This window comes from Leptonychotes weddellii, chromosome 10 (genome assembly GCF_054177405.1).
Source record: "Leptonychotes weddellii isolate Sample4059 chromosome 10, ASM5417740v2, whole genome shotgun sequence".
In the NCBI taxonomy this organism is placed as follows: domain Eukaryota; kingdom Metazoa; phylum Chordata; class Mammalia; order Carnivora; family Phocidae; genus Leptonychotes; species Leptonychotes weddellii.
Window position 1 is genome coordinate 27,136,880 of NC_138378.1, and position 26,847 is coordinate 27,163,726.

Sequence of the window (26,847 nt, forward strand, 5' to 3'; positions counted from 1 at the left end):
ATTGTGTTGGGAGAGAAGTCCAAGTGCTAGTAAGGAAGATGGGGCCTCCAGAGCCCTTTCCCCACATTGGCCTTCGAGAGCCAGAGAACACTGCTGGTGGGTGCGCTCTGTGGAATGAGGCTCCCACGCCTTGTCCCTTTTATGAGCTTGGGGTTAGCTGGTGACCATTGTCTCTGATGCCCGACCCTCCAGAACTGGGTAGGATGTAGGCTGACTCAGAGTTGGAGGTCAGCGAAACATAGGCTGTGGTGTACTCTGATTGATGTCAGGGTCAAGGTCTCGTCTGATACTAGGGTTGGGGCCAAGGCTGAGGCCCGGGTCTGAGCTCAGACGCTGACTGGGGTTCTTCTAGAAGTGAGATGGGGCCCCCAGGTCTCCCATCTCTGTCCTGGTCTCTTCAGGGGTCTTCCTACCTCTCTGCTGTCTCAGAGATGGCCCTGGCAGGGGGCCACGCCTTTTGTCTGTGCTGTCTCATTGAATCCTCCCAGCTGTCCTACCACATAGCGGTACTGATGCCCATTTTACAAATGGGAAAGCTGGAAGACTAAATGAGGCAGTTAAGCATCAGATGGGGCTCAAACCAGTATGTCCAGGAGGTGGGGTGCCGGTGCTCATCCTTGGGGTGAGTTCAGATATTGGCCAGATGGGACCCGGAGAAGGGAAGACACTAGTCTAGGGTCACCTGGTAAGTGAAAGACTGGGCTCCCAGGCTGCCCCTGCCCTGTCCCCATGCTTAGACTGTCTCACTGCCCACCCTCATGCCCCTGTGGCTGGCCAGGCCTGGCCCTCCCTCTTTCACTTCCTGGCTGCCTGGCCTGGGTGAGGAGGCCTGGGGAGGGTCTGTCTGGGAGGAGTTTGGGCCCAGCCCCTCCCTGGGGTTGAGGGCTGGGAGGGGCCTCATGTGCAGACACAGAGCCCCTTTGTCTGGGTCACTGTGCAAAGCAGCTGGTCTGGGATTTCTGGGCGTTTTTTACATTTGAAGAATAATTGCATTGTCTGGGGGGCCCAGGAGAATCCAAATCCCTCCCCAGACCTGCCAGGCAGTCCAAAGAGATTCCCCTGGACCAGCCCCCCAGCTTCCCTCCCCCTCCTCCCTTCTGTTAGAAACCTGAAGCAGAGAGGAGTCCCTCCAGGGAAACTGAGGTAGGGCTGCAGCCCTTGAGCACTAGGAGTATCAGTTCAAAAGAGAGATACTCTCCAAGTCCCCAAGGTTGCTTAGGGGAGGGTCCAGGTGGCCCCCAGAGGCCTGCAGGAGCAAACATGGGGCTTATAGGAAGGGAGAAGGCAACTGATCGGAAGTGGTGGGCCCATTTTGGAGTGCTTCACCTGGTGGAGTCTGGACCGTTAAGGGTGAGGTGAGGTGAGCCAGGTGGGCTAACTGCCTTGGCCATATTGTTCTCTCGGAAATGGGTCATTCACAATGAGGTGACCTTGGGAAAAGGACAGTGAGGCAGACACATTTGGGAGTAGCCTGTGTTTAGAGGGGAGCCGAGGATGGTAAGGGCTTTTTGTTTCTGGTGAGGGGAGACTTTGGAAGGGCGTGGGGCACCTGGGAAACTGGCCCTTGGTGGCAGTGGCCACTGTGGGGGGCGGGAAGTGACCGGCCGATTGCCGGGTGAGCTGAAGCGGACTCCAGTCCTGAGGAGGAAGTGGCGCCTTGCGCCGAGCTGGGCCACTGACCGTCCTTGCGGTTCACCCCCACGGCCTGAGGAGGGGTCCCCCGTGTAGCCTGGGACCACACCCTACTCGGTGGTTGTGGGGCTGCAGCCTCATTACTGAACCGTAGCATAGGATTTCCTGGGGTGAGATGTCCCTGCTTTGGGAACAGAAGAGTGATGGCGGCGGGGGCTGGGTGGGTGTATGGGGGTGATCGCGGAGCCCAGCTAGTGCAAGGAACGCACATTTCCAGGGGGTCAGCTGCTTCGGGAAACATCAGTGGAGCAAGCCCTGCATGAGGGTGTGCGTGTTAACAGAGGCCAGAGCCTGCTTCTCTGACGCGTGTGAGGGAGGGGTGTCTCCTCTAGGGCTTCGGGTGGGCAGCGCTGGGGATCCCAAGACTTCAGTGAGGTTGGGGTATGTGTGTATGTTTGGTGGCGTCTGAGCGACACTCGAAGCCAGAAAGGTCAGCCGGATCCCGAGGCTAAAGGGCTGACATGCCGAGGCCTTCCCCATGCCTGGTACATGGTTAGTGCTCAGTGAATTGCTGGGTTAGGTTCCTGGTCAGTGAGAGGCCTGGGTGACACTTGGGGCAGGCCCAGCAATTCTCTAGGGGTACAGTTCAGAGGGAGGAGGCAGGCGAGTGCGCGGGGAAGTGGAGAGTGGAGGCCACAGTGATTCTGGCTGCGGGCTGGACATGGCTTGACCTGATGGATAAGGGCGGTCTTCCCTTAAGGGTGCATTCAGCTTGGAGCCTTGGGCCAGGTCGGAGGTCCAGCGGTGTTAACCACGGTGGGGAAGCACACGGAGATATGAGCTGTCTCCAGCTCCGTTCTGGGCATTTCCAAGAGGGGCTCAGGAGGAGGCCAGCACTAAAGCATGTCTCTGGTATTTGGCGATTAGGAGGCACTTCTTGGAGGGTCAGTTTGAGGGGGATGCAATGAAACTGGTGAGCATGTTGAGAGAAGGTGCAGTGGGCCTGGCCTGCTAGTCTTCATCCTTCTTTCTTTGGTGACCCTGCCCCAGGGACAGGGCCTTTCTTCCCTCCGTTCCTCTCTTTTTCTTCTTCTTCTTCTTTTTTTTTTTTTTTTGAGATTGTGTTTGTTTATTTGACAGAGAGACACAGCGAGAGAGGGAACACAAGCAGGGGGAGTGGCAGAGGGAGAAGCAGGCTTCCCGTGGAGCAGGAAGCCCGATGTGGGGCTCAATCCCAGGACCCTGGGATCATGACCTGAGCTGAAGGCAGAAGCTTAACGACTGAGCCACCCAGGCACCCCTGTTCCTCTCTGCTTCCCCTGCTGCCGCCTGCTTTCCAGATTGGCTTCTTGGGCAGGTTCAATCAGGGCAGTGTTGGCTTTGGGCAGCAGGGGGAGGCACTGGCTTGCAGGCCAGAGCAGAGGTCAGGCAGTGGGTCATTCTGAATGAGGGTGGGATGCTTATGCCATGGCCGGGCCTTATTTCTCGAAGCTACCAGGCTTGGCCTGCCTGGGGATATGGGAGCTCCAGGCTCCCACCCTCATTTTGCCATGGAAGCAGGAGCAAGAAGACAAGTGGCTGTTGCCCTGCACCTCCCTCCTCCCCCACCCCTCCTCCTCCTCCTCCCTGCCTGGCTGAACCAGCACTTTTTTCTTCTCTCCTTTATCTGCTCGAAAAGTACAGGGTGTTCTGTTTCTCCTGTGCATACAGATCAAGGAGAGGATGTTATTTATTTATTTATTTATTTCCCAAAGGCGAGAGAAGGACAGGCAGGCATGGAGGAGCAGTAAGTGAGTCTTCTTCCTCAATAAGCCATTTTCTCATAAAATTAAAAAAAAAACCTGAAAGGAAAAGATGCCACAAACCAACAGGAAACAAGCTGCTTCTCACCCGCTCTTCTCTACCCTGGTTGGAGATACCAGAGCACTGGAAGGTCCAGTTCAGGGCTTAGCTGAGGGCCTGGCACACAGTAGGTCTTCCTGCCTATGGTTTTCTCTGTCCCTTTCCGTTTGGACCCCAGGGTGTGTTGGCTCCCTGGGTTGATATGGGGGGCCATGGGGTGGACTCCTCATCTCTCTGCCTTCTGTGGGCTGTGTGTAGGGCTTCTCTGGCTCCTTGGGAGTCCCATCTGGGACAAGGCCTGTGGAGGGAACTGGACTGTGGGGTTCCTTGTGAAGATCAGAGATGTAGGTGACCCACATGGCCCTTGCTTACCTACTTCCACCCCTGTGCTGTCTGTTTGAATTTAAGGTCTCTGATACATTGGGAGCTCGGGGTTCTTTCTGTGTTCCTCTTAAAGGCAAACTGCCCACCTGCCATTTCCCACCATGCATTTCTGAACCCTCACCCAGAGGCACTCTGCTTATAATTTAGTTACAGAACTTTACAGGTGATTTTCACACTTGAGGCTCTTACAAATATTGTCAATCTTGTGACATCCACATAGGGCCTTATCTGACTATCACAATGTAGTGAGGACAAGCTGGCCCCTTCTGAGGCTAGCCAGGAAGTTCATGTCGCCGGCTGGGAAGGCGCTGCGCCCCAAGTATTCTTTCCCTCTATCAGCTTCCAGCTTAACTGGACCCTGGGTTTTCAGACGCGGTGGCCCACGGAGATTGGGGGTTCTGTGAAGAGACTTCAGAGGGGAGTGGGGACACCCCCCACCCCCCCGCCGTTTCATCCCAGTCACACCCGGCTCCCCCCCCCCCCGGAACTTTTCCAAAAAGGGGTCGTCACCAGTCGGGTGTGAGACCTCTGAAGCAATCCCCTCCTTTATTGTATAAGCGAGGCGGTTTTGGAGGGTGGCCCTGGGCGGGGGCGGGAGGGGGAGATTGCGGATGGAGCCCGGAGACCAGGACTGAGGCAGCCCCCCCTCCCCCCAGTCCTGGGGACCGAGGCACGCGGGCGGGGCGTGCGGCAGCTCCACGTCGCATCGCGGGGTGCGGGGCAGGTAGCGTCAGCGGCAGCTCTGAGCACCCTGTGTGTGTTTACCAACCTGACGCCAGCCCGCGTCGCCCTGCGGACCCTTCCTCCCGCCGCCCGCGCGGGCCCCGGGTGCAGGCGGCCACACCCTCCCCTCTAAATTTAGTCCACCGGAAGGAGAACCCGGGCCAGGGCAGGGTGCGAGGGGAGGACGCGGGCCGCTGGACCCCGTGCTCCCAGATGCGCACAGCACCTCGTTGGAGGGAGCGGGCAGGGATCGAAGGAGCCCCGAGGGAGGAAGGAAAGGCAGAGCCAGACCGGACTCTTCTGGAAGGGGGCGGGGAGCCCCGGCCTCCAACAGAGACTCGGCTTCGGAGGGGCCGCGGGCGCCACCTTCCGGCCCTCTAGGGAACCGCGGCGGCCGGCCTGGGACTGGGGGGTTTGCAGGGAGTTTGCGGGCGGGAGTCTGGGGACGTGGCCGTCTTAGCCCAGGTGCCCAGGTGTGGCGTCGGCAGGCGGAGCGGGTGGGGGAGGCGTGAGGAGCAGCTTCGCAGCCTCAGCGTATTCAGAAAAAGGCCCCTTTGCTAATCCTATGATAAAGAGATGTTGGAGGGCGCGGTTCAAGGTGGGACGGAAGCTTTAGTGGTCGGACCAGGAGACGCGAGAAGGAAGTCGGTGTGTAGCTTCGCTTCGCTTCTCTTCTCTTCCCCTCTCTCTCTCACCTCCCCACCCCCCATCCCCCCACCCCCCGCTTTCGGGCCAGGAATGGATATCTGAATAGTTATTGAGGTACACACACATAACAAATGGCACAAATCCTACATGTCCAAGTCAGTGGATCTTTATATATACAATGTGTGGCCACCATTCAGATCAAGATACATTACATATTCCTTCCACCCCAGAGAGTTGCGTCCTGACGCTTTTCAGTCATTCCCTTCCTCCCAATCCCTCTTCTCTCGTCACAGGTTCATTTTGCCACTTCATGAGCTTCATGTAAGTGGAGGCATACACTGTGTACTCTTTGGTCTCTGACTTCTTTTGTTCAATGTAACGTTCAAGGGTATCAGTGATTTCGTTCTGTTTATTGCTGAAGGATATTCCCTTGTATGAAAATGCTACACATGGCACAATTTATTTATCCATTCTCCCATGGCTGGACCTTTGGGCTGCTTCTGTTTGTTGGCCTTTATAAATAAAGCTGCTATGGATTTTCTTTAGCATGTCTCTTTGGTGGAACATGCCCTGCTTCTTTTGGGTTTATTCTTGGGGGTGCGACTGCTTCATCACTGGAAGGGTTATGCTGAGCTTTATTAGGTATGGGAGACAGTTTTTTATGTCCCCTGTCCACTCCACTGCCCGCAGCCACCTTCCGCCCACCCTTCCTCCTGTGTTGTTAGGTCCTGGACACTATTAGAGTCTGGAGTTTCTGCCACTGAAACCTCAGTAAAGACAATTGGAATCAGAGTTGCATGGGTCAGGGAGGGAACAGGGATGGGATCAGAGCTGAGTGGCCCCTTGGGATGGCCCACAGACACCTTCAGACCCTCGTGGTCACTCTGGGAATAGAAGGGTAGCTTCTCCTAGAACTGGGGCAATTCAGGGACCCCCCCTTGGCCGCCCAGCCATCAGCTCCCTAGCCTGGCGTCTCTGAACAAGCTGGCTAAGTGTAACTGTCAATTTGACGTCTGGCCTCTGGTGCCATGGGTCCTCAGAGTCCACCGTTTCCTGGGCTCCTTGCTGCTTTGCGGTGACTGAGGGGCTGGGTGGCTGGGGAAAACAACCAGAGACCTACCCGGAATAGCAGAGGCTTGTCCGATACCGGCCTCGTGGCACTTTCTGGGGGGAGGGCGGGACTATGTCCTGCCCACCAAATTGCCACTTCGCTCAGGCTGTGAAAGACGAGCAGAAAGCTAGAGGAGAAGAGAAGGGGTAAAGGAGAAAGAGTGCCAGGGAAGAACCACGCAAGGGAGGGAAAGTAGAGGCTCCAGCGCTGTGTGTGCAAGAGTCCTGAGGTCTGTGTGAGTGTCTTGGGGTCCGTGTGAGCATCCTGGGGTCCATGTGAGCATCCTAAGGTCTGTGTGAGCAGCCGGGGTTGGTGTGAGCTGGACCACAACAGCTGTGCTGGGGCAGGCTGGCTCAGGGTCAGCAGTGTCAGCTTCTCCTGACTTTGGCTTTTTTGCTCAACCCTTCCTGACTGGCTCTTGTCTCAGGCTCGGGGAAGAGGCAGTGCCGAGCAGGTTTGGGATGGGATTGATGGATTTCGGGGGCTCGGGGCAGGCTCCCAGTAGTCCTGCTTGCTTGTGGGGGCCCACGGTGCCTCTTCCCCACCTCTCTCCTTCCCTCTGTCTGTCCTTCTCCCTGGGTCCTCTTGTCCAGGTCTCAGGAGGAGCCCGAGGGCTCGAGGTTCCCCCTTGAGGACAGAGCTCATGAGTGTCCCTTAGAGCATGTGGGCAGTGAAGGCAGAGCAGGTAAGCCGTGACACCCCTGCCTCTCGCAGGTTCCTAGGAGGCCAGTACGGACGGTATGCAAAGTTGTGAATCCAGTGGCGACAGTGCGGATGACCCTCTCAGTCGTGGCCTACGGAGAAGGGGACAGCCTCGTGTGGTGGTGATCGGCGCCGGCTTGGCTGGCCTGGCTGCAGCCAAAGCACTTCTGGAGCAGGGCTTCACGGATGTCACTGTGCTTGAGGCTTCCAGCTGCATCGGAGGCCGCGTGCAGAGCGTGAAACTCGGTGAGTGTCCCCCCGGCTCCTAGGCCAAGGTCATCTTCTGTCCTTCAGTGCTCTGGCCCTGCCTGGAATCTCATTATTTTGGTTTTTCCCTGCGATAAATGTTCCATCATGCATGCTGCCTGGGCATTTGCCAGAAGCTTCCTTTGCCCTTTGAGCAACCCTCTGAGGTGGGCAGGATGGGGCTCTGGCCTTCGTTTTGGAACATGACCTAGAGTTCACAGTATTTAGGAAGGAGAGGACACCCAGCCAAACCTTCTTGGCAGTGGGTGGACCGGTTTCTACTTCACAAGAAGAGGAATTCTGTAAGTTTGTATTAGTCATTAACTCTTGAGTGTGAATTAGTATATCATGACTGAGAGCTAGTCCTGGGGCAATAGGAGCTCAGGGCAGTAGAGGTGGATGGGATTTGTGGGTGATGGGCAGATCTTAGGATTGTCTGGGAAGAGGATCGGTCTAGGTCGCAGAGTAATGAAGACTCTTGAGAAAGGAGCCAGGAAAGAGACTTACCCCAGGGGTGGGCAGATTTTGCCAGGGATCCTAACGGGTGGGGAACTTGCCTGAAATGCAGCTGGAGGTCAGCGCTTCCCAGCCAGGGGTCTGGCCAATGAGAGGCTGAGTGGGTAGGGACCACGCATGATGGCCTGAGGCACATGCTACATTGACCCTCCAGAGGATTTTGTATCTGGGTCCGTTGCCACATGGGGCAGCAAGGCCATACAGATATCATGTGCCCACATTTGATGGATGTGGAACCTGGCTCAGAGACGTAGGTGGTCAGGCTTAGAACGGGCAGAGACTGAGGACACACATGGGGCCCTTTTCTCTTTCAGAAACTTTGACACATTGGGAGTCTTCTAGAGCGTTTCCTGGAAGGCGTCTATGAGTTGCGTCTGTCTTCTGCTGGCACACATAGGAGTGTGCTGGCAGTGAGGATGAAGGTGCCATCCAAGGCACTCGTAAACCTGGGGACAGCCAGCGGGGAAGCCCTGGGACTCTTTGCTCAACATCTGATTGGCTGACTGGGAGGCTTCGGGAAGGGGCAGCTCCAATTGTGGTTCTTGAGTTTTGATAAGACATTCAGTGTGTGACACAGAAGCAGATGAGAGGACACATGGCCCAGTCTCAGTGGTCGCTGACCGCGGAGACACACCGTGCATGGTACAGGCAGTGAGGCGGAAGCTTGGGGCTGCAGGAAGCTGAGGGGATGCACCATCTATCCATCTATTGGTGGCGGAAGCCTTCCTGACCTGGGGGAGCTTGGTGATGGGCGGAGTTGGGTGGGCAGAAGAAGGAGGGGGCGATATGCGTGGAGCGATGGATGTGAAGAAGATCGAGGCAGACCCTGCCAGGAGTGGGGAGAGCACGTCCAGGGAAGGGCAAATCTGCATGTGTTGTGTGTGCAGACTCGAAGGGCTGAATGCCCGGGCTGCAGTTGGGCCTGCTTCAGTGTGAGACGGTGGCTGTGAGTCTCAGGGGTGTTGGGCAGGTGTTGAAGGCCAGAGGCTCTGGGGACACTGTGGGGCAGATGAGGAGATGGTGCTGGTGCCCTTGGATGCAGGGGTGTCAAGGATCACAGCAGCCGAGGGGCAGGTAGGAGAGGGCAGGAGATATCTTTAGACTGGGGCCTGCTCACCCCATCTCCTTGCAGAGCCTGGTGAATAGAGGTGGGATGCTGACCTTGTGGCCGACCCCAGGCTGCTCACCTCAAACCTGCTTTTGCCATGTGTCGAGCCAGGAAGGGTGCCCCGTGCTTGGATGTCGCTACCCAGTGGCTGTGGGATTTGGAGCTCCCTGGCATGCCCTGGGGAGGGCCCAGGCCCCTCCCCAAGGTGTTGGCTCCCTTCTCTTGGGAGCTCAAACCAGGCAAGACACCTTGGGGAACCCCAAACCTGGAGGCATGGCACTGGGTTTTTTTAGCTTCTTGTGCCTTCCCGTCTGCCCACTTTTCCTGGACAAAGGGACATACACATTCCTGCCTCCTCCAGAGATAGGAGTAAATTCTTTCTCACTGGCTGCCAGCAGGAGGTTGATTGCTTTTTCTCTTGCTCTGTGTTTGGTACATAGTATATACAGGGCTATTTTTAGTAACTGGTGGTTTAATTAGAAACAACCCAGGAGAGGGAAGGCACACAAAAAAAGAATGTCCATTTTGTGGGGTGAGGGGTGATACTGTTGTCTATTATGGCGTATCAGATAGCTATTGCTGCCTAACAAATCACCCCAAATGTAGCAGCTTAAAACAGCACGGTTTATTTGCTCAAATTGTGTGGGTCAGGAATTTGGGCCAGACTCAGCTTGGTGGTTCTTTTGCTGGTCTTGCCTGGGATCTCCCACTCAGCTGCAGTCATCTGGTGGCTTGACCAGGGCTGGTTTGTCTAAGACAGCCTTACTCATTTGTGTGGCTTTTTGGCTGGGCCACACATCTCCAGCAGGATAAGCCTGTCCACGGTGGTCACATTCTAAGAGGGTGAATGTGGAAGCCCTGAGATCTGTTGAGGCCTCGGCTCTGAAGCCAAAGGCATCACTTTCACTGCGTTCTGTTAATCAAAGCAAGTCAAGAGGCCAGCCCTCATTCAAGGGGGTGGGGAAATAGGCCCCACCTATTGATGGGAGGACTGGCAAGGTCACGTTGCAAAGGGCCATGTGTACAAGGATAGGAGGAATTATTGTGATCATCTTGCCAAAAAATTTAACTGCACATGATATCTTGAATCAGTCCTCCCAAACAAAACAAAACACAAAAAAATGTTCCTCTCTCTTCTTTCATTGTTTCAACTTCCTTGGGAGCTAGACAAGGAAGGAGACAATGTGCCACAGTCCCTGTAGCATCAGAAGAGGAAACTGAGGCCCAGGCACAGATGCCTCAGAGCATCTGGTGCCTTGGTTGTGGATGGGGTGGTAGAACCAGCCCCAGCCCTAGCCCTGTCTCAACTTGGGTCCAGGAGTTGCCCCCTTCCCTAGTCAGACTCCCAGGGTTCTGCCACCTTATGTTCTTCTGCCTTAGAATGAGAGAGCTTAGTTTTCTCTGGAAGTCTATTTTAGACTACCCTGGGGAGGAGTCTTCCAGACTGGAATGTTTGCTGTCTCTCCTCTGCCCCAGACTAAGTTGGGAGAGGGGCCACTTTCTGTCTGGGATAGGGATTTAGACTCTGGGGCCACTGGAGATGTTGAGGAATTGGAGTAAGGTCAGATGATGACCTTGAGCCAGAGGCCCTCCTCCTGGATTTCCTTACTGGGTGTTTCAGATAACCTCACTCCCTTCGCTGGGACCACTGTACCCTCAGGTGCCCACAGAGTGTCTCCTGAGGGAGGGTCACCAATGAGGAAGGAGGGTCCAGTGTCTGGTGTTATGTTAGACAAAGGTAGGGTGGAAAAGGAGAGCCTTCTGACTAGTCCGGTGAAGTGACTCTGGAACAGATCACAAAGTCATTCAGGGGTGGCAGTTATCTCAGCTGAATAGCGGAATCCATTTTGTGCCACATGTGGTTACCACTGGGAACTTTTCACTGAAGACTTTGATTAGTTGCCAGACTGGGACCTAACTCCCTTCTTGCCCTGTTGTGGGGATGGAAGGAGCCTCTTGGAAGAAGAAGGGTGAGGTGGTGTTCTGGCCCTCTCTGAAGAAGTCCCTGCCCCTCTAAGGGCTGTTGTTGTCACCATCAGGACACGCCACCTTTGAGTTGGGAGCCACCTGGATCCATGGCTCCCATGGGAATCCCATCTATCATCTAGCAGAAGCCAATGGCCTCCTTGAAGAGACAACTGATGGGGAGCGCAGCGTGGGCCGCATCAGCCTCTACTCCAAGAATGGCGTGGCCTGCTACCTCACCAACCGTGGCTGCAGGATCCCCAAGGACGTGGTTGAGGAATTCAGTGATTTATACAACGAGGTGAGGTGTTAGCAGGGCAACTGGGCACATGGGTGTGGGAGGCAGGGAGCACCCTGGCAGTGTGGGGAGAGTTGGGTGACCTGTGGGGTCTTCTGTGATTCTGGTCATGTTTTTGCATACTTTCTGGGCCCTGTATTTGGAAAATCAGGACAATCTGAGGATAGAATGAAGATGATGAGTGGGGAAGTACTAGGTAAGAGACAATTGATACAGATGATTAGATATTTCTTCAGAAAGACCCTAAATATCTTTTATTAGGGGGCACCTGGGTGGCTCATTTGGTTGAGTGTCTGACTCTTGATTTTGGCTCAGGTCATGGTCTCAGGGTCCTGGAATCGGCCACATTGAGCTCTGCACTCAGCAGGGAGACTGCTAGAAGATTTCTCTCCCTCTCCCTCTGCCCCTCCCCCTGCTCTCTCTTTCTCTCAAATAAATAAATAAATCTTAAAAAAATCTTTTATTAGATTTATTAGTAGGTGCTTGGGTGGTGATTGTTGTTGTTATTGCTTTTGGGTACTCTTGCAAGTGGTAATTTTTTAAAACTTACCTTCTAATTTTTTCCAGTGTATAGGACTATAACTGATTATTATATATTGATTTTAGCTACCTTGATAAAGTATTATTTTAATGCTAATATTACAGCCATTAACATATTAATTTATATTCTAATAATATTTTGGAATTTTATGTACATACTATACAAAAAAATGGCAATTTTGTTTCCTTCTTTCTAATCCTCAGACCTGCATTGTGCAGTAGAACTCTCTACAATAATGGAGATGTTTTAGACCTGCGTTATCCAGTAGGGTAATCACTAGCTACATGTGGCTCTTGAGCTCTTGAAATGTAGCTAGTAACACTGAGGAACTAAATATTTAATTTAATTACTTTTAAATCTCCACAGGTGTTTAGTGGCTACTGTACTGGACAGCACAGTCTAGGACAACTTATTTCTTTTCTTGCCGTACTGCACTGGCTGGTGTCTCCAGTACAGTGTTGGATAGAAGTGGCAATGGCACGCATCCTTATCTAATACAGGTTTTTAAAAAAAATGTTCATGTTTTTAGTATCTTTCAGTGGCCCTGTGAACTGCACTTAACAAGCAAGGTAGCACGTAGGTCTTGCCTTCTGATAGCTTGTCATGTGCAGTATAATGACCCTTCACTCCAGGTCAGTAAGTTGACCAACCAGCACCTATTGCACATTTTCTGTCTCTTGGGCATGGGAAAGGAGAAATGACTCTTGGGGATAGTCCTTGCTCAATGGGGGGCAGGCACACCGTGACTTCTGCCTATGCACCCACAAGGTATGTTGTGTGCAATCCCATGGTATTGTGTGTTCTCACTCACGTACAAAGAGACTGAATTGTTAACGAGCAGATAAGAACTAGTATTCTCCAAAGTAGACCTTTCTGGTCTCCTGGGAATTAGTCACATCCTTATTTCCAGGTTATCGTGAGTGCTTTAGGCATGGATGCTTCTTGAGAATGACTTTCAGGGTCTATGACTTGCTTGTACTCTTAAATGTGCTTAAAAGTAGATCATCATCGGCTTCTGCTTGTGGGTTTGAGTTTTGAAAGCTAAGAGTGTGAGTTGTGGAGAGTAGGATGGGTAAGGTGGGTTATCAGTTGGAGCAGTGATGCTTTGGGTCAGAAGGAAGAGGTGTTAACCCTGAGGAAAGAGAGGTTTCCTTGTGTGGCTCTTAACCAGAGCTGGAGGCCATTCTAAGAGGCACGCTCTAAGCCTATGAAGCCCTGCCTGAGGGTGGCTTCGTAAGAAATATGCAGCCTTCCTCCAAAGGTGACGACTTTGAAGGGCTGCTCATTTGAATCCATTCTATTTGTTAACAAATAAATGAGTTCGTGCACTAGTATCATGCTCCCTGGAGCAAGACTACTTTGATTCAAATACTAGTTCGACCATTTATGAGCTGTATGATCTTGAGCGAGTTGTTAAGGCTCTCTGAGGACTCTTACTTTCCTCATCTATAAAATGGACGCAGTTAAACCTACTTCAGAGCGTCATGAGGATTAAATGAGATCCTGATATAAAGTGCTTAATGAGAATCAGGGTGAGTATTATTGGCTGTTACAGGCCTGTGCCATTTCCCTTGGTCACATTGGGAAGATGTAATTTAATCCAGGGCAGGAGACTATAGCCCTATGACAAATCCATGTTCAGTGAAGGCTGTCCCAGTTGGGGGTTGACACAAAGAATCATGTAGATGGACTAAATTTATCACTCCCAGCTGCACATTTCGGCCTTTAGTCAACATAAGCTAAGGACTGGCTACCATGTTGCTTATCACCAGAGGAAAAAAACTCAGGGAGGAGGAGGCAAGCCGAAAGCCTGACTCCTTGGCAGTGGTACTGGGTGAGGAATTTGCTGAGGACTCCAGTTAAGGCCAAATGCCCAGCATCTTGTGACTGGACGTCGGAAAAGCAAACAATTTAACTCATTTTCTTCTTTATATTGTATACTTCAGAGACATGTTTAATTCATATTTCTAGCTCATGGGGAGGTTTTTCCCTTGAGTGGGATGGTGGGGGATGGGCAGCGTCACCTTCCTTCCTCTACTGAGCAGCCCAGGGCCCTGTACCAGGGCTGGGTTACAGGGCAGACATCATTCCCATGAATGTGCGCTGACCAAATTCAAACTCACTTTAGGAGGGGAAACAAACCACTAATTGACACCAGCCACAGATGTTTGGCCAAGGAGCCCACATGTGCCAGTGTCCTGGGAGGGAGAGTGGGCGTGTGCTCATGCTCACAACCCTTCAGTGATGCTAGTGTCCAGAGTCCTTGACATGACTCTTAGTCCCTCATGCCCCGCCCCTGCCTGCCTTTTCAAAGTCATCTCTTGTAACTTTCTCTTTCCTCGCTGCCCATTTCGGCAAGCCTGAGCCACTTACATTCTCTCACCTCTCCCTCATCTTTTCCTCTCTCTCTCACTGCCAACTAGCCAAGGTCATCTGGCTTGATCTCACAACCTCTGGGTTCTTCCCGATCACAGCGCATCATGTAGAAACAGCTCAGTTATGATATCTCCCCAATCTGAGCGAGGGCAGGGGACTTTCCTTCTTGCTCATGATTATAATCTGTGTTGGGTACAGCCCAGTAACTGTTTGTTGAGTGAATGTTGGGGCTCGGACTTGGCCTTCCGGGGATGCCATGCCTGACCCAGGACTAGCTTCCTTTCCTCAGGGAGACTAGCCCAGTGTTTGGTGGGAGTTATGTGCTGGGCAGGCAGGGGACGCAATAGGACCGGGCTCCAAGGGACTGTTTGTTGCTTTCTGTTGATAAGGTGTGGGTTGGAGTTCTTGTCAAAATATGCCTGTGAAATGTATGTTTGTTCCTCGGCATACTGGGGCCTCCCTCCCCACCACACGTCCTGCCCTAACATGGCTATCTTGCTTAAACAAGTCTGGGTTCCACAGTAAAAGGGGCACTTTGTGTGGACCCGAGCAGGGCCAGGGCGGGTCTCCTGGGAGGTCAGATTTCAGGGCTCCTTCTGTTCCCTCTCCCCCACAAACACTGGCCAGGGCACAGTTCCAGACTCTCCCTCCTGGGAGAGGGTGAAGCAGATACACTTGGGCAGCAGTTGCAGGGAAAGGGTTTGCGCATTTGGTTCTGGGAAGAAGGAAATGTGTGCAGACCTGGGTTCCCCCGTGGTTGGTCTGCTTGGCCACATAGCGCCCTTGGTGGGGGCGGTTCCTTTCCCACTGGGCACCAAACATTTTGCTTTGTTTTCAGCAAGGGCCCAGCAAGAGAGCCTCCAGGGCTCCCTCCCTCTCCCTCACAGACCCAGGGGGTCTTAGAGGGCCATCTGGAAGCAAGGAGGCTGGCTGCCCCGGGGCAACTTGTCAGCCTGAACACTGGCCTTGTTGGTGCAGCCTGAGTGTGGCACCCAGTGCCACGTTGATTCACCAAGCAAGAGGAGCCGTGAGCTCAGTGTATCTGGGAACACTTGGAAGGTGGGGACTTTTGAGTTGGGGTTCTTTGGTCTGAAATGGAGGTGGGATGAGGGAGTGTGTTTTCAGTCTCCTGGGGTCTCTCTGGCAGGTCTATAACTTGACCCAGGAGTTCTTCCGGCATGGTAAACCAGTCAATGCTGAGAGTCAGAACAGTGTGGGGGTGTTCACCCGGGAGGAGGTGCGCAACCGCATCAGGGATGACCCTGAGGACCCGGAGGCCACCAAGCGCCTGAAGCTCGCCATGATCCAGCAGTACCTGAAGGTATCCTTGTCCACTCAGAGCAGGTGCTGGTGGGAGGAAGACCGATTCTGGGGAGTCTGGGTCCAAGCAGGATGGCACTACTTTGAGGTCCTGTTACGACCCCTGCCTGGCCCTGGTGGTCACCTAGCTCCTCTCTGGCTCTTCCCACAGGTGGAGAGCTGTGAGAGTAGCTCGCACAGCATGGACGAGGTGTCCCTGAGCGCCTTCGGGGAGTGGACCGAGATCCCCGGGGCCCACCACATCATCCCTTCGGGCTTCATGCGGGTTGTGGAGCTACTGGCCGAGGGCATCCCCACCCATGTCATCCAGCTGGGGAAACCCGTCCGTTGTGTGCACTGGGACCAGGCCTCGGCCCGCCCCCGGGGCCCTGAGATTGAGCCCCGCGGCGAAGGTGACCACAACCATGACGCCGGGGAGGGCGGCCAGGGGGGAGAGGAGCCCCGGGGGGATGGGCGGGATGAGGACAAGCAGTGGCCGGTGCTGGTGGAGTGTGAGGACTGCGAGGTGATCCCGGCGGACCACGTGATCGTGACCGTGTCGCTGGGAGTGCTCAAGAGGCAGTACACCAGCTTCTTCCGGCCAGGCCTGCCCGCCGAGAAAGTGGCTGCCATCCACCGCCTGGGCATCGGCACCACCGACAAGATCTTTCTGGAATTTGAGGAGCCCTTCTGGGGCCCCGAGTGCAACAGCCTACAGTTTGTGTGGGAGGACGAGGCGGAGAGCCGTACCCTCACCTACCCGCCCGAGCTCTGGTACCGCAAGATCTGCGGCTTCGATGTCCTCTACCCGCCCGAGCGCTACGGCCACGTGCTGAGCGGCTGGATCTGCGGGGAGGAGGCCCTCGTCATGGAGAAGTGCGACGACGAGGCGGTGGCCGAGATTTGCACAGAGATGCTGCGGCAGTTCACAGGTGTGTCCCCGCGCCTCCGGCCTCCGCCTGTGCCCCCCCCCCGCCCGCTGCCCCACCCTCTGCCTCTCCTGCACCAGCAGTAGCTCTCCGCAGCCCCTGATCCTGCCGGCCGAGGGGCGCGCCCACTGGGAGAGCCGCCGCACGGCGCCCGGGCTCCCAGATTGCGGGCTCCTCCCCGCAGCCCCCCTCTGGAACTTGAAACACTCAGAACCTTGGGCGCTGTTTCTTCTGAGGGCTGATGGTAAAAAAACTCAGGTATCACCCCCAAACCTCAGATTGCCCATTTCCTACTCATACTGTCCTGTTAGGAGATGGATTAGCGTTTCACTCTCTGATGCTTTTAGTTGAACATTTTTTTCATCCGCTACCCCAGAAGAGCCTCACGAGAACCCCTGAAGTGGGAAGGGGAAACTTGATGATCTGGAGTATTTTTTCATACGGGAAAATTAGGGCCCTGAGGGATGAGCTGTTTTGCCGGGGGTGTCCACAAGGAGGCGCTGTGGGGGTAAATAGCTGGAACACCCAGCATCCATCCTTCCTGCTGCGTCTTCCATGCCTGCCCGCAGGGGCCTGGCCTTCTTGCAGCCCCGGCCTTGGACTGGCAGTAGCCTGCTCAGGGGTGTCTTCTGTGTCTAGCCATTTCTTATCTTCCTTCCCCTTGGCTCTTCCAACTCCCCAACAGGGAACCCCAACATTCCAAAACCTCGGCGAATCCTGCGCTCGGCCTGGGGCAGCAACCCCTACTTCCGAGGCTCCTATTCGTACACGCAGGTGGGCTCTAGTGGGGCAGACGTGGAGAAGCTGGCCAAGCCCCTGCCGTACACCGAGAGCTCCAAGATGGCGGTGAGCGTGGTGCAGACTGAGGAGGGCCGGGGGGCCGGGGGTTAGGTGTTTTGGGTGCGGGCTTGGTTGGCGGGCAGAGGGCGGGCGGTGCTCACCGAGGGGTGCGAAGCGGAGACGGATGGAGTAGCTCCTGTGATGAAGGAGAAAACAAGGACATGTGCACTTAACATCTGGAAGAAAAATTAGGGTCAAAATTGACATGTTAAACGCTTTATTGAGCTGGTAGAAGCTGAGCCATTCCATGCTCTGCTGTCCGATACGGTAGCCATTAGCCACATTTCATTGAAATGAATTAGTTAAAATTGAAATTAATGTGTTAAATATCTAGTTCCTTGGTTGCACTGGCCACGTTTCCCAAGTCTGATAGGCACGTGTGCCTAGTGTTGCTGTGTGGGTTTCTGTAGCAGCCAGAAAGCATTTCTCTCACTGTGGAAAGTTCTCTTGGACAGCACTGATTCCACAGAAGTAGGTTTCCCCAACATGGTTTATTTACTTCTTTTGCCTAATATGTTTCAGAAAATAAAATTGAGAATACTGACCCGCCCCCAAATTATATCAACTCTATAATAAATCATAGAGAAAAAGAATAAATCTGAGAGAAACAACTGTATATATTTCTGGTCTTACAAAGTGGATTTTGAGTTTCCCCCAGCAAGCGCACACATACAATAAATGTTCAAACCCGAACAGAATGATATTTAGAACAATTCTTTGGTGTAAGTGGTGAAGATTTCCAGCGTGTGTTGTGTGTGGCCTGGCTGTGCTCAGCGGGAGAGAGGAAGAGGCCCTTGCTGCTGCTACAGTCGCCCTCCTAAAAACCAAACCTTCTCTTGTCACCGGCATCAGTTAGGACTAGTGCCTACAGCACAAAGCGAAACAACATGAAAATGACTGGGGCTTAAAAACCACACAGAGTTTCCTTCTGTCAGACAAGGGGAAATCCAGAGGTAGGTATCAGGACCCAACGTCACTGGCACCTGGCTCCATCTTCCAGGCCACTTTGTGGTTCTAGAGGGCTGCGAGGCTGTGACAGGCAGAGGAGGCAAAAGAGGGGAACACCCCCCGCCCCAAGACTTGCCTCTAAGCAACAGTGCCCTTGGAGCTGATTGGCCAGAACTAAGTCACATGCCTATAGCGGCTGCAGAAGAGGTTGGGAGGCATCTTTTTTTTTTTTTTTTTTTCCCATTCTGGATGGCAATGAACCCGGTTAAAAATCAGGGCTCTGTGATGGAGGAGAAAGAGGAGAATGGATGTGGGAGGAGGCAGCTTGCCTTCTGCCACAATATGCCTCCCCCCGCCCTCCTCCAGCCCAACTACCTCTTCAGGCTGCTCCCTTGTTGGTGGGTTAAAGCTTCCCTATGCCAAGTGCGTGGTCTGTGGACCAGCAGCGTCAGCATCATGGGGGAGCGCCTTAGAAATGCAGGCTCTCAGCACCCCTTAGACCTGCTGAATGAGAAACAACATACTACAGGGTCCCCAGATGGTGCCTTTGTACGTTCAGGTTGAGATACAGTGGGATTAAGTCCTAACTCAAGCTTGGGATGCAAGCATTTGTTCTTTGCCTGGACCCCACGTAGACAGCTTGCTTTCTTGAGGGTGAGCCCTGGCTGTACCAAAATATTTCACTGTCCCTTGCTCTGATGCATTTTTGCCCCCATTTTTTCCTTCTTCCTGAAACGTCCTTTGCCTGTTTGTTTACCTTGCATCTTCTGAGAAGGAGCCCAAAGATCCTGTCCTCTGGGAAGCTTTGTGTGATCCCCCTTACAGTGGGCCTCTTTTCTGGGCTCTCGGCACCTTGCCCGAACACCCATCATGTCACACATGACGCCATTTAGTAATTGGGTTTCGTGTCTGGCTTCCCCACCAGCAAGGAAACTCCTCAAAGCAGCGGCCCGGTCACCTTTTATCTTCCAAGTGCTCAGAACAGTCCCTGGACCCTAATAGGGGCTCCATAAAGGTTTGTTAAATTACCGCCTAACTTTATTGAGTGCTTATGTTCTTCCAGGTTCTAAGTGCTTTAGATACATTATTTCAATTAATCCTTACAGCCACCCTCAGAAGCAGGTGGTACAAACCCATTTGGCAGGTGACAAAATCAAGGCTTAGGAGGTTAAACCACTAGCCCTGAGTTCACTGTAAGAGATACAATGAGCCTCTGAGACTGCAGAACCAACCAGGACTCCTAACAGCATCTGAGCAGAAAGAACTGAGGCCTGGATGTCTGGGGAAGAAGCAGGGGAAGGTGGCCAGGTGGGACGGGCAATTCCTCATCCCGCGGAAGCAGCAGTACCTGCTGTCTGACTTGTAGTGTGGATGGGGGGGGGGTTTCCGGGGGGCAGACAGGTAGCCTCCCAGCCTTTCTCGCTCCTCCACCCTCACTTCCCCGTCCCCTGGCCCAGCCCATGCAGGTGCTGTTCTCGGGTGAGGCCACTCACCGCAAGTACTACTCCACCACCCATGGTGCTCTGCTCTCTGGCCAGCGTGAGGCCGCCCGTCTCATCGAGATGTACCGGGACCTCTTCCAGCAGGGGACCTGAGGGCCCTCTTCACTGCCGAGCGTGTTCCTTACAGAGCCACTAACTTGTGACTACCAGCCCTGCCCCTCGCTGCTGTGTGCTCCTCATTTTCTAATCCTCTGTAGACTGGATTTGTATCTTTGGTAGAGGTAGCCACCCGGACTGGCTTCAGATCTGGTCCTGTAGCTTTTCCTTTTCTCCATGCCGGGTGGTGACCAGGGTGGGGCCCGTTGATTTACCTCTGTGCTCTGACCCCCCCTCCCCTCCTGCCTTGTTATTGTAAGTGCCTTCAATACTTTGCATTTTGGGATAATAAAAGAGGCTTGCCCTTCCCATGCTCCTCAGCTTCTCTCTCTTCTTCCGTTTACCTCAGCCTCTTTATGTGTATGTGTGTCTCTAGTTTTTTTTTTTTTTTTTTTAGCTCATCCTTTTTGAGTGAGGGGATGGTGGGAGGGCTGTGACCTGGCTGTGTCCCCAGAGGTAAGGTATCTGCCCTTACCGGAAGGAGTAACCCCTCACCTCAGTCTGTTTGTGGTTGTTTGCCTTCCTGCCGGCGAGACCCCTCAGGGATCAGGGCTCCTCACTACTCAGCTCAGCTCCTCCGGGTTGGGCCTGTGGCTGCCCACTGGCCCTTTGCTGGACCTCTCAGAGCCCTACTGGGTGGCATGGCCACATGGAGTGAAGGTGAGTTCCACGGGAGGGGACATCTGTTGTGGCTTCATGTCAAGCTCAGATGTACTAATTATTAGTGAGTGTCACCTGGCCATGGGGCCCTAGGTCTGGCCTTTGGGGTGGTGGCTGCTGTTGACTTCTGGGCAGGCGGATAGTCTGGCCATTCTGGGGGGATGTTCTTAAGTGTTGCCCACCTGCTGTATTCCGAGGGCCTATCACTTGTTGGGGGCGTTAGTCTTTTCTGCTTTTTTTTTGCTGAGCGAAAGCACACACACACACACTCCCCTCCCCCACTTGCACACACGTGCACACATACAGACATGCATGTACATGCATGCACATACACGTGTGAGTACACACACGCACCCACATACACTCACTCCCACACGATACACCACCCCGCACCCTTACACCAACATACAACCACGTGGACACACACACACATAGAACCTTAAAGAACATTCAGTCATGTTCTTACTCCAGATTGCTAATGATAGAGTTCGAACTGCCTAGAATTAAGGGATTTGGGAGGTGGAGGAAGTTGTGAACATCCTGGTGGGCCCCCCGGTCGGACTGTGTGAACTTAGGCTGGGCCCCCTTCTCAGAAGCGCAGGGCCCGGCTCCTGCTATGCCTACGTGCTCTCCCCTGTTGCCTGTGGTTATGATGGAGCTGTCCTCCACGTGGACGCGCCTACCCGCGGGCCTGCCTGCATCCACTTACACACACGCCCCTGCACACCCACCCACCACGTGCACGCTGTGCACGGGCATCCTTGCTCTGCCAAGGTGGGGCCGCCTGGTGCTTGGTCAGGGACTCACATCACCTGACACGTAACTTAAAAAATTGTAAGTATATAAACATTTTTTGAGAAGAGGTTCTATTGATGTGGTGCAAGCTCAAAGGTCATGAAAGGGCGCATGGGGCCATCTCCTCCCACACCTGTCCCCAGTAGCATGGCTGCTCCCCCCAGCCCATGTTCTTAGTGCCTTGGGCATCCATTTCCACTATGTCAATATAAATATGGGCCCTTCTCGCTCCTTTTTACACAAAAGTGACAAAGTATTCATCCCATCCCGCATTTCGCTTGTTTTAGTTAACGTAATGTATCTTGGAGATCTTTCATAACGGCGCTTATGCAGACAATGTAAATTTGGACTTTACTGTGGCCGGGGGGGTTGGGGGTGTCTCCTTCCTGGCCCACAGTTACTTTGCAGGAAGCACCGTCTGTTGACTTCACCTTGGGGGGCACTGACCCAGTGCGCTGAACCCTCCCCGTGTCCTAGATTTTCCCCACTGGCTAAGGTGGGGTGGATAGAAGTGGCCTGAAACATAAGTATGGGGGAAGAAAGTAATAAGCAGATGCTCAGGATCACTGGCAGAGGAATTTTAAAGGGCTCTGTGAGGGTGAAAGGACCATAAATGTTTATTCTGTGATTGCATGTTGGGCAGCTTCAGGTGTGGGCAAGGGGGAGGGAGGGAATATTCACTTAGAGCCAGCCACCTGCCAGGCACAGCGTCAGTTGTGAAGGCTGGGCGCTCGGGTCTCTTAATTTGATATGGATGCCAACTCAGGCTGGGGAGGGCGATTTATCCCCATGGGGAGACAAATCCTGTAAGAGTTATGTAATGGCCCCCAAGGTCACTGAGGTCTGACTGCACATTGCAGGCTCTTTCTATTTATTGCACTGAAAAGAAGAGGCTGGTGCTGGGGGGGAAAAAAAATCTGAGGCCATTGCTGGAGAAAGTGGAAACGGCTGCACCACCCTGGGAAACTGTGTGGCAGATTCTACTAAAGCTAGCATGGGCCCCCCAGCATTTCATTTCCACTCCTGGCTATACACCCAAGGGAAATGAATGCATAAGCCCACCAAACATATGTACCAGAACGTTCATGGCAACATAGTTTGCGATGGCTAAAAACTGGAGACAGCTCAGGTGTCCATCAGCAGTAGAACCAACTGTGGTACATCCATACAATGGAATACTGTGCACCAATAGAAAAAAACAAGCTGATATTTGCAACATCAGTTCATCTCAAAAATACTGGGTTGAGTGAAAGAAGCCAGACACAAGGCTATATACTGTATGATTTTTTTTTTAAAAGATTTTATTTATTTATTTGACAGAGAGAGATGCAGCGAGAGCAGGAACACAAGCAGGGGGAGTGGGAGAGGGAGAAGCAGGCTTCCGGCGGAGTAGGGAGCCCGATGCGGGGCTCGATCCCAGAACCCTGGGATCATGACCTGAGCCAAAGGCAGGTGCTTAACGACTGAGCCACCCAGGTGCCCCTGTATGATTTTTTTTTTAATATGAGGTTCAAGAACCTACAAAACTATAGTGTTAGATATGAGGGGAGGGGTAGTGCTTGGGAAGAAGTATGGGGGTGCTTTCTGGGTTACAGAAATGTTCTGTATCTTGACCTGCATGGTGGTTGAATGGGTATAGACATTCGTAAAAATGCATTGGGTTATACACTGAAGATTTATGCACTTTTCTGTGTATATGATATAACTCAATTTAAGAAGTTGAAAAAACAGTCTGAGGACACCCATCCCAAAATATACGGTTGTGTTGACCCAGTGAATTTCCTCCTTGCAGCAGAGATGAAGCATCCTGAGAGCAGATAAAGGGAGGAAGGACCTACTTATGTCCCCCTGGCTGCCTGATGATAAGCTCTGGCCTGCGTTAACTAGTATGTCACCTTTACTGGACCCCTTGCCTATGTCCCCCCATCTGGGCATCGGCAGCCATGTGAGGGAGGCGGGGACTCTTTCACAGCAGAGGAGATCGAGGGTCCCAGAACAGTGTGGGACTGTTCAGGGCCATGCAGCTTGGAGACCATGCCATCTGAAAGGGAGAGAGCAGCCCTGGGAGGAAGGTGGGGACAGGTGCGGGAGGGGTGGCCCTGGAGAGTTGGCCACAGCCTTCCAGGGTGCCACCTCCACATCAAACAATCACATAACGTGGGGAGCATTTATGGTTTGCAGGTCCACAAACAGATGTGAAGCAGATAGAAGCAAGGGCCATTCAGAAGCAAGACAGACTAGATGTGCCAGGAGCAGAGGATGAGTTCCTTGTTGTGACTAGGGCTCTGAGGCAGCCTTGGCATTGAGGGACACTCAGAGGACTCTACCAGGGGTGCCAAACGTGGCATGCACAGGCCACCACGCACGTCAACGCCTGCTAAACAGTTCCTATCCCCCACAGAAAGTCACTTGAGAGGAAATTTCTCCTCTGGCACGGGATTCTAGGAGGATGGTTGTATTGGTGTCTTGTGCTGTGGGCATCGGTGGATCCATGAGCAAGGTATTCAGTTGTGGTCTGGTGGAAGCCTCAGAAATGTTCCTTCCCAGGGTACTTGGCAAGTACTGTGTCTTCCCACCTTTGCCGGTACGGAACAGGTTAGCAGTTAGCTCCTACTTCGTGGGAGCCTCGTGGAATGTCTGCGCCGCCCACAAACCAATGTAGGAGAGATGCATTTCTGGTTTGAGCCACCCTGCATTTACTTGGGCCTGTTGAGATGAGCACAAGGGTAACCCCAAGGTGCAGAGCGAGGTGGGCTGCTGGCTCAGTTCTAGAAAACCGCCTATTTAATGAATGGTCTGCCAAACATAATGGTAGAGTTACATGCTTTCTCATAATGTTGAGGCTACTCCTGATTGGTGTAGGGTAATCAAATCTCAACAGATGGGAGGAATTGTGGCCCTACTAAGGTGGCATCCAGGACATCTAAGCACATGGTAGGCATGTAATAGAAGAAGGGAAGGGGCTGGTCACAAGCCCTGCTTTATACTGTTTAACAGGAGATGTGGATATAAGAGCTGGTCTCGCCTCTCATGAATCTGCAAGTGGCTGTTGAACACTGATTTTGCAGGCACTGATTTTTCAAAACCTGGCTCTCTGTTAGAGGATGCAAAATGCCAGCATATTTTATTACAGTGAGCTCAGTAGTTGAGCAATTTTGAGACCCCCCCCCCCCGCCTGGGTTTCCCCTGTCAGCTCTCCCCCTTCATCCTCTGAAGCCCCTGTCTCCTCACTGTCAACAGACAACAATGTCTCCTGTTTCACAGTCTCTGTAGAAGCCACTGGAGGCAACTTCCTTGCCAAATCTACAAATAGCTAGTCTTCACACCCATCCTGATTGGGACCGCCCCCGTCCCCCCCCCCCAAAGGAAGTATGTGACTCTCCACTTGTGCATCTCATGCCCCAAACTCAGGGACCTTCCCTCATCCTTTCCTCTCCCCCTTCTCTCTACTCCATCCTTCCCATCGACATTTCAAGATGCCCTTGTCTTTCCCATTGCCCCGTCCTCTTTCTACCACTTTCCCTTGCCTTCCTTTCAGCCAAGTTTCACGCTAGCATTTTCTACACTTGCTCTCTCTGCATTCTCACTGTCCTTACCCTAGCGGTTGTTGGAGCGGGGGGATCCTTAAGTTGCAGAGAGAGAGACACAGGAAGGGCTAGGCTCGCTCCCCTTCTCACCAAGGCTAGGAGAGGTGGGGAGGATCCGGGGCTGACTCCAGGGTGTCTGGAAGCAGGGGCAAACTCATGGTCTGAAGCAGTCCTCTGGCGCCATCTGCTGGCCATATGGGACTACAGCCTCCTTGCTGCAGGGAGAACGTGTGTGCTGGATTCTCTGTGGGCTTTTCTGAATTCAACAAGAACATCCAACAAATCACAGGTATCTTTAATTTACATTGAATAAGTGAATAAAATAAGATTGTAACTTCTTCTATAGTATCACTTATTTTTCATTCTTAAGAGTAAAAAGAGACCTTGTTGGCCCCAAGATAAAATTTTCTTTCTTTCCTCCCCCCTCCCTCCCTCCACATTTCATTCTTTCCTCCCTCTCTCCTTCTCCCCACTCTTTCCCTTTCTCTATCAGACTTTTAGTGCTTTCCTTTTGTTATTTTTTAAATTATTATTTATTTATTTGACAGAGAGAGAGAGAGAGAGCACAAGCAGGGGAAGTGGGAGAGGGAGAAGCAGGCTCCCTGCTGAGCAGGGAGCCTGATGCGGGGCTCGATCCCAGGACCCTAAGATCATGACCTGAGCCGAAGGCAGACGCTTAAGGACTGAGCCACCCAGGTGCCCCTAGTGCTTTCTTTTTGTATGCCAGCCTTAAAAAAGATTTAATTATTCTTTAATAAATACATTCACTAAATAAATAGATTAAAAATTGAACTTATTTGTTTCCCAAACAAACAAAAGTTGGACTGTATGACTTAAATCCTTTTAAATTTGTTGAGTTTGTTTAATGGTCCAGGATATGGTCTGTCTTGGTACATGATCTATGGGGCTTGCGAAAGATGTGTATTCTGCTATTGCTGGGTGGAATGTTCTATAGATGTTGATTTGATCCTGTTGGTGGATGGTATTATTGGTTTCTTCTATATCCTTGCAGATTTTCTGTCTATTTCCAGCAATTGTTGAGAGAATAGTGTTGAAGTATCTAACTATGATTATGTATTTATCCTTTCGGTTCTATCAGTTTTTTTCGTGGTGTCAATAGATTGTTTTAGAACAGTTTTAGACTTAAGAAAATGTAAATATATAGAGTCCCCTGCCTCTAGCCATTTTCCCTATTATTAACATCTTACATTAATACCATATGTTTGTTACAACTGATGAACCAGTGATGGTGGGTTATCGTTCACAAAAGTCTATAGTTGACTCAGATTTCTTTAGTTTTTACCTAATGTCCTTTTTCTGTTCCAGAATGCCACCCAGGATACTACGTTACATTTAGTTGTCATGTTTCCTTAGGTTCCTCTTGGTTGCGACATTTTCTCTGACTCTGCTTGTTTTTGACAATGTTATCAGTCTTGAGTGCAGTCAGGTATATTGTAGGATGCCCCTCTACTGGAATTTGTCTGATGTTTTTCTCATGACTAGACTGGGGTTATAGATTTGGGGGAGGAAAACCACAGAAGTCAAGTGCCATTCCATCTCATCAGATCAAGGGCACACACCACCAAAAGGATTTATGACTGTTGATATTGACCTTGCTCACTTGACAGAAGTGGTGTTGGTCGGGCTTCTGCACTGTAAAGTTATTCTTTCCCCCTTTCCATGTCCCAGTCTTTGGAAGGAAGTCACTATGGGCAGCCACAGATAAGAGTTATTTATGCTCCCCTCCTTTAGAGTATCTACCTTAATCTGTTAGAATTCTTCTGCATAGGAGAATTCTTTCCCCTCTCCCTCAGCCCTTTATTAATTTATTCAGTCATTTCTATGTATCAGAATGGACTCATGGATATTTACTTTACACTTTGGATTATCCAATACTACTTAGTTTTGTTATTAAATTTTTCCAGCTTTGACCACTGGGAACTCTTTCAGTTGGCTATGTCCCTTTGACATTTGTGTGTGTTTGTGTGTGTGTTTCTTTTTTTGAACAGTTCTTTACTTTTTGGCACTACAAGATGTTCCAGGCTCAGCTTGTCTATGTCCTGCCCCAGTCATAGAAGCAGCCATTTCTTTTTTTTTTT

The 26,847-nt window shown here is 52.3% G+C and overlaps 1 protein-coding gene across 10 annotated transcripts in view; it reads left to right on the top strand.

Annotated features, from left to right (window-relative positions):
* SMOX (spermine oxidase) overlaps positions 1 to 26,847 on the top strand; it is a 56,989-nt gene that overhangs the window by 17,612 nt on the left and 12,530 nt on the right. For 3 of the 10 annotated variants that reach the window (XM_081833174.1, XM_081833176.1, XM_081833178.1), the window contains exons 2-6: positions 7,055 to 7,288; positions 10,931 to 11,178; positions 15,240 to 15,413; positions 15,564 to 16,323; positions 17,006 to 17,166. In XM_081833174.1, coding sequence (XP_081689300.1) covers positions 7,081 to 7,288; positions 10,931 to 11,178; positions 15,240 to 15,413; positions 15,564 to 16,323; positions 17,006 to 17,166 — 1,551 coding nt within the window. In that variant the 5' untranslated portion in view covers positions 7,055 to 7,080. Of the gene's footprint in view, positions 1 to 1,121; positions 1,144 to 7,054; positions 7,289 to 10,930; positions 11,179 to 15,217; positions 15,414 to 15,563; positions 16,324 to 17,005; positions 17,167 to 19,033; positions 19,124 to 19,565; positions 20,016 to 26,847 lie in introns of those variants that run through there. The other 7 variants (XM_031038291.2, XM_081833170.1, XM_081833171.1 and 4 more) reach the window with 7 other exon arrangements.